Source organism: Erinaceus europaeus, chromosome 21 (assembly GCF_950295315.1).
Source record: "Erinaceus europaeus chromosome 21, mEriEur2.1, whole genome shotgun sequence".
NCBI classification, from domain to species: Eukaryota; Metazoa; Chordata; class Mammalia; order Eulipotyphla; family Erinaceidae; genus Erinaceus; species Erinaceus europaeus.
In genome coordinates, this window is record NC_080182.1 from 26,758,604 (window position 1) to 26,765,025 (window position 6,422).

General features: G+C 54.2%; 1 protein-coding gene across 2 annotated transcripts; it reads left to right on the forward strand.

The window, feature by feature from the left end:
• Positions 1-241: 241 nt before the first annotated feature.
• MYD88 (MYD88 innate immune signal transduction adaptor) lies at positions 242-5,975 on the forward strand. 2 transcript variants are annotated; one of them, XM_060180614.1, is made up of 5 exons: positions 242-717; positions 2,310-2,444; positions 3,006-3,186; positions 3,265-3,436; positions 3,685-3,843. In XM_060180614.1, the coding sequence occupies exons 1-5, from the start codon at positions 336-338 to the stop codon at positions 3,703-3,705; spliced, it is 891 nt and encodes a 296-aa protein (XP_060036597.1). In that variant the 5' UTR covers positions 242-335; the 3' UTR covers positions 3,706-3,843. The 2 variants fall into 2 exon arrangements, with proteins under 2 accessions (XP_060036597.1, XP_007517131.2); XM_007517069.3 differs by having other exon boundaries at positions 253-717; positions 3,345-3,436; positions 3,685-5,975.
• The last annotated feature ends 447 nt before the right edge of the window (positions 5,976-6,422 follow it).

Genomic DNA, 6,422 nt, shown 5'->3' on the forward strand with positions numbered 1-6,422 from the left:
GGGGCAGAATTGTGTGCTCCCAAGAGATTTTGGAGGGAGGGTGTGTGGAGTGGTGCCCAGGCCTGCCCCAGCAAACTTTCTCTCCCACCATTTAAACTAGGTCGGTGGAGCTCCCCAGACTTCCAAAGGCGGGTCTGGGATGCCCAGTTCCCCCTAAGACCTCAGGCCAGGGGCAGGCGCCCCTCCTCCGCACCTCAGTTGGGGCTCCAGATTGCAGGGTGGGGAGGGATGACACTTCTCGGAAAACGAAACCCGACCAGGCGGGGCGGGGCGGAACCCGATCGAATAGTGTGTGTGCTGGGAGGGGAAAGAGGAAGCGGGGGCAGTCTTGTGCCATGGCAGCCGCAGTCCCGGAGCCGGGGTCCTCGCCCCCCGCGGCCCCCTCGCCCCCCGCGGCCCCCACGACCCCCGAGGCCCCCGCGCCCTCCGCGCCCGCCGCGGCCTCCCTGCCCCTGGCTGCGCTCAACATGCGCGTGCGGCGCCGTCTGTCGCTGTTCCTGAACGTGCGCACCGCGGTGGCGGCCGACTGGAGCGCGCTGGCGGAGGAGATGGGCTTCGAGTACCTGGAGATCCGGCAGCTGGAGGCGCGGCCCGACCCCACGGGCAGCCTGCTGGAGGCCTGGCAGGGCCGCCCCGGAGCCTCGGTGGCGCGCCTGCTGGAGCTGCTCTCCAAGCTGGGCCGTGAGGACGTGCTGGTGGAGCTGGGGCCCAGCATTGGTGAGGACGCCCCCCCCCCCTTTCCTTGCCACTTTGGGCAGGTGGTCAGGGGCAGATTGGGGAGCACTTGGGAGAGTGCTTCCTGCCTGAAGGTGTTAGGGGAGGCCTGGGGGTGGGGTAGCAACCGTGAGAAACCAGTTCCCTCTTTCAGTAGCCGGAATGACAGGGCTTGGAGGAGGAAGGAGGTGAAGGCCCAGAGAGCCAGAGAAGGGGGATAAACCGTGTAGGTGAAAGCCGTGATATTGGGCCAGGGTCAGAACTGGGGGGTGTCCTAGGTGGGGAGGTACCCAGGGAAATCAGCAGGGCAGGCAAGGGACTGAAAACTGATGTCCCGGAGAAATGCAGGTACCTGCCTCCCGCTGACACTAAGTGCAGGTGTCCAGGTGTGGGTGCAGGGGCTCCTGCTTGCTTGAAACGTCTGTCCTTGGCATCTCTTGGGTACCCCCGCCTTTTTTTTTTTAATTTGATGGATAGAGAGAAATTGAGAGGGGAGTGGGGGATAGGGAGAGAGAAAGAGACACTCATGAAGTGTACATAACCACAGCATCTCTTGAACCATTTTTTTGTATTTGGTAAGAGAGAGAAATGAGAGGGGAAGAGATACTGAGGGAGAGAGAAAGATTGAAGCCTGCAGACCTGCTTCACCACTTGTGAAGCAACCCCCTGCAGGTGGGGAGCGGGAGTTCGAATCTAGGATCTTCTGCATGGTAATATGTCCGCTCAACCTGGTGCGCTACCAGCCCCTCCCCCGCCCCTCCCTTCTTGTGTGTCCAATCCCCTGCTCATGTCAACTGTGGACCCTAGAAACAGACTTTACCGGGGCCAAGTGGTGGTATACATGTTACAATATGCAAGGACCAGGGTTCAAACCCTCAGTCCCCACCTACAGGGGGAAACCTTTGCAAGTAGTGAAGCAGGGCTGCAGGTGTTTCTCTGTTTTCTTCGCTATCTTTCCCATCCCTCTCTATCTCTCTGTCTCTATCCAGTAAATAAATAAACAGACCTTCTGTTCCATTCTCAGGAGCTGCTGGTGGGGGCTGGGTTGGGGGGGGCATCAGAGAGGCGCAATTTGTTCTCAGTGGCTTCGCCGGTAGCCAGAACACCTCTGACCTCCTGCCTGTTAGTCAGAGACAGGCAAGAGCTCTCCTCTTCTCAGCTTTTCAACTGTGGAAAGCACCAGGGGGGTTAGAGAAAAAAATCTGAGTGGGGGAGTCAGGTAGTAGCACAGTAGGTTAAATGCACATGGCGCAAAGCCCAAGGACCAGAGTAAGGATCCCGGTTCGAGCCCCCGGCTCCCCACCTGCAGGGGAGTCGCTTCACAAGCGGTGAAGCAGGTCTGCAGGTGTCTATCTTTCTCTCCCCCTCTGTCCTCCCCTCCTCTCTCAATTTCTCTCTGTCCTATCCAACAATGGTGACAAAAAAATAATAACTATAACAATAAAACAAGGGCAACAAAAAGGAATAAATAAATATTAAAAAAAAAAAAACATGAGTGGCCAGGAAGGTGCAGCAGAGGCTGGGATTCTACCTGGCTTCGGGGAGAGTTCTGGACCCTCCTGGGAAGCCTGCCAGATCTCGCCTCTATCCCACAGAAAAGGACTGCCAGAAATACCTCCTGAAGCAGCAGCAGGAGGAGAATGAGAAGCCCTTACAGGTGCCTGCTGTAGACAGCAGTGTGCCACGGACTGAAGAGCTGGCGGGCATTACCATACTCGATGACCCCCTGGGTAAGTGCCCGGTGCTGCTCCTCTGGCTATTATGGTGGCATTAGGGGAATGGATGCTGAGAGGCTGGCAAGATAGATCATCTGGTGGGGTGTCTGCTTTGTCATAGTATTCTTGATCCAGGTTTGAGCCCTAGTACACCACATGGGAGCACTACAGACCAAGGTAAGCTTCAGTGCTGTGTTCTCTCTCTCTCTCTCTCTGAGACAAAAAGTTGTCCTGGAGCAGTGAAATTGTTCCAGTGAGGAAAGAGAAGCAATGGATGCTGAAAGCATGTGGGTTTGGGGACCTTGGCAGAGTCCACCTCCATGAGACTCAATTTCCTTCCCCAGAAAAGGGGAAGAAGAGCCTACTTCCGGGTTGCTGTGCCACTCTCACAGTTGTGCCTCACGGTCCACCCAGGCAGAGGGTAGTGAGGATATGAATACTCACCTTTTATCTCCTGGAGAGGGCATTTTCTCTGAGCTGTGCCATTGCATGACTGGTGTAGGGTTCTAAACCAGGACCGCCTGGGCTGAAGGCTCCAGGCAGAGTTCTGACCGCCACCCTGTGCTCCCCACCCAGGGCACATGCCCGAGCGCTTTGACGCCTTCATCTGCTACTGCCCCAGCGACATCGAGTTTGTGCAGATGATGATTCAGCAGCTGGAACAGACCAACTACCGGCTAAAACTGTGCGTGTCCGATCGAGACGTCCTGCCTGGCACCTGTGTCTGGTCCATTGCCAGCGAGCTCATTGAGAAGAGGTTGGCGAGGTGGCAGGGGGGCAAGTGGGTGGGATCACAAAGCCCAGCTCAGGGATCCAGATGCTGGGCTTCTCCCAGCCAGGTCTTGAGCACAGCAGATCCCTCCTGGTGCCAACACAGATGCCACAGCACCTGCAACATGCCCCCTCTCCCCCTAGGTGCCGCCGAATGGTGGTGGTTGTCTCTGATGATTACCTGCAGAGTAAGGAGTGTGATTTCCAGACCAAGTTTGCACTCAGCCTCTCTCCAGGTAAAATGAGCCCTGCCCTTGCCAGAAGGGATTGGGTGAGTTAGGCTTCACAGGGTGACCATCTTGCCTCATTGGGGGCCCTGGAGGGAGCCCAAGGAAAGCCCCTGGGTCTCTCCTGCCTGAGTGTGTGGGTGAGTACATGCCTGCATGCTTAGTGGGGGGCAAAGGTGGAGGCTTGTTACTGGAAACTGGCCCCACCCCACTGTGGAGCAGGGCTTGATGCCAGCTGTCCTCCCCTTGGCTCACAGGTGCCCATCAGAAGCGCCTGATCCCCATCAAGTACAAGCCAATGAAGAAGGAGTTCCCCAGCATCCTGCGGTTCATCACTGTCTGCGACTACACCAACCCCTGCACCAAGTCCTGGTTCTGGTCCCGCCTCGCCAAGGCCCTGTCCTTGCCCTGAAGATAGCCCCAGGTCCCAGGGTGTGCATGCATCCGTCTGCCTGCCCACACCACTTCCTGCAGCCCTCCGGGGCTCTGCTGCCCATCAGTGCCCAGAGAAGCCAACACCAGAGGCACTTGTGCAATGCTTGGTTCCTGCGTGGAACTGGAGGCTGTGTGTCCTCTTACTGGGTTGTCAGTCAGGACAGCAAAAATCAGGGCCAACTGGCAAAGAGAGAGAGCATCTGAGGACTTTTCCTCCACCTGAGAACTAAGGAAGAGAGCAGGCAGGAGCTGTGTTCAAACCACTGATCTGGGCCTCCCAGAGAGGTAGATCTTGGCTGGCTGCGTGGACCACGCACTGTCTGCTGCCGGGACCACAGCACTGCATGGCAGCTGCTTCCATAGAGCTGCCTGCCCAGCTCACATCCCTCTTCCTCCTGCAGCCTCGTCTCAAGCCTGACTCTCCAGTGGATCCAGTTCCCATCTACCTCTTTGACTCCTCCCAGACTCTGCCCACCATCCTTTTGACAAATCCCCAGGAGGCAGACCTGAGTGTCTGGGGCTGCTTTCTGTTTTCCCTCCAAAGATGCCTATGGTCCCCATGCTTGACTTGTGATGGAATCCCGGTCTTTGGGATTGTTGTCAAGTTTGGGCTTGTGGCCAGGGCATCTTGGAAGTGTGAGCTGGGCACTGTTCTCCCTGGGATGTTCACAAGGAACCTTCACACTATCCATCTCAGCCTTAATTACCTTGTAAAGTTGTTAGCTGAGACTAGTTTGTAGGAGTTCGATGCCCCCAAGCTTGCTGGTACGCGACACATAACAAACACACAGAGAGGTGTCTACACGGACACGTGAAGCCTTATACCCTCACACAGATGCCTTCGTGTGCACGCGGCCTTGGGGCCGCCCCTGGGAATGGCTGGATGGGAAGGTCTCACCACTGAGGGAGGGGTTATAACCAGGTTCCTTTTCTCTTTTTCTTCTCTGCTTTGAAACTAGATTCTGGACAGAACCTGATGTGCCAACATGTGTTGCCCTCTGTAAAGCACAGTGAGGGAGAGAGTTGCTTGGGCTCATGCAGCAAGTGAACCGCAGACACTGCTGCTTTTCCCTCCTGGCAGGGTTCATCTCTTACCGCAAATCCTCCTCCAGGAAGTGCCAAGTTCTCAAGTCTCCATGTCCCAGGGTCAACTTCAGGGCCCCAGATCTCATAGAGATCATGTCTTTTCTGTTCCACCTCCAGCTAGCAAAATGGCTTTCCTGGGGTCTCAGGAAGAACTGGAGACCCTCACCACCACATAATGAATGAAGCATTTAGCTGTCACGCACTTCTCTGTACCAACTTGGAGATACTGGGGAGGATTTCTAGATAATTTTGTTTTGTTTTGTTTTTCCAGAGCACTCCTCAGCTCAGGTTGATGATGCAGGGGATTGAACCTGGGACCTTGGAGCTTCAGGCATGAGAGTCTGTTATACCATTTCCCCCACCCTAGACAATTTCAAGAAAGTGTCTTTTTTTAATATTTTTTATTTTTTTAATTTCTTTATTGGGGAATTAATGTTTTACATTCGACAGTAAATACAATAGTTTTTACATGCATAACATTTCCCAGTTTTCCATACAATAGTACAACCCCCACTAGGTCCTCTGTCATCCTTCTTGGACCTGTACTTTCCTCCCCACCCCCACCCCGGAGTCTTATCAAGAAAGTCTCTTTCACGCCTATCTATTTTCTATGCTTTATGAAAGTTTCTTTCTTTATTTTTTTTTTTCTTTTTTTGCCTCCAGCGTTACCACTGGAGCTCGGTGCCAGCACTACAAATCTACTGGCTCCTGTGGCCATTTTTGCCTTTTTTTTTTTTTTTATAGGTTAGAACACAGAGAAATAGAGAGAGCAGAGGAAGATAGAGAGGGAGACAGATAGAAACCTGCAGACCTGTTTCATTTGTGAAGCAACCCCCCTGCAGGTGGGGAGCCTGGGGCTCAAACCAGGTTCCTTGCACGAGTCTTTGCTCTTGGTACTATGTGTGTTTAACCCAGTGTGCTACCACCCATCCCCCAAGAGTTTCCAGTTACTGAGAAACACCTTTGTCTCATATTTCTCCTTCCATATCGTAGATTTTTAAATAAAGGGTTTTCTACTTTGCAATCAGCCAGGTTTATTTGTGTCTGGAAAGTGTTTGGAAGCAGTAACCTGGAATACGACTCTCCTGAGACACTGATCTGGGGAGATAGCATAATGGTCATGAAGAGAGACTTTCATTCCTGAGGCACCAAAGATTCCAGGTTCAAACCCCCAGTACCATCAGACACCAGAGTTTAGCAGAGCCCTGGCTGGTGAAAAAGGAGGAGGAGGAGGAGGAGGAGGAGGAGGAGGAGGAGGAGGAGGAGGAAGGGGAGGAGGAGGAGAGAAGAAGTTGATCCATAAGGTTGGCTCTGCTAAATTTGAGAGGAACTTCCTGGAGGCTGGGCCCCCCTCCTCACAGGCCCCAGGGCTGCAGGCAGGCCCAGGACTAGTCGGTCACCTTAACTCCATATACTGGAGACAGTGCTCACCCCTGTCAAACTTGGTAATCTCTGAATTGTGCCAGATTCCTGG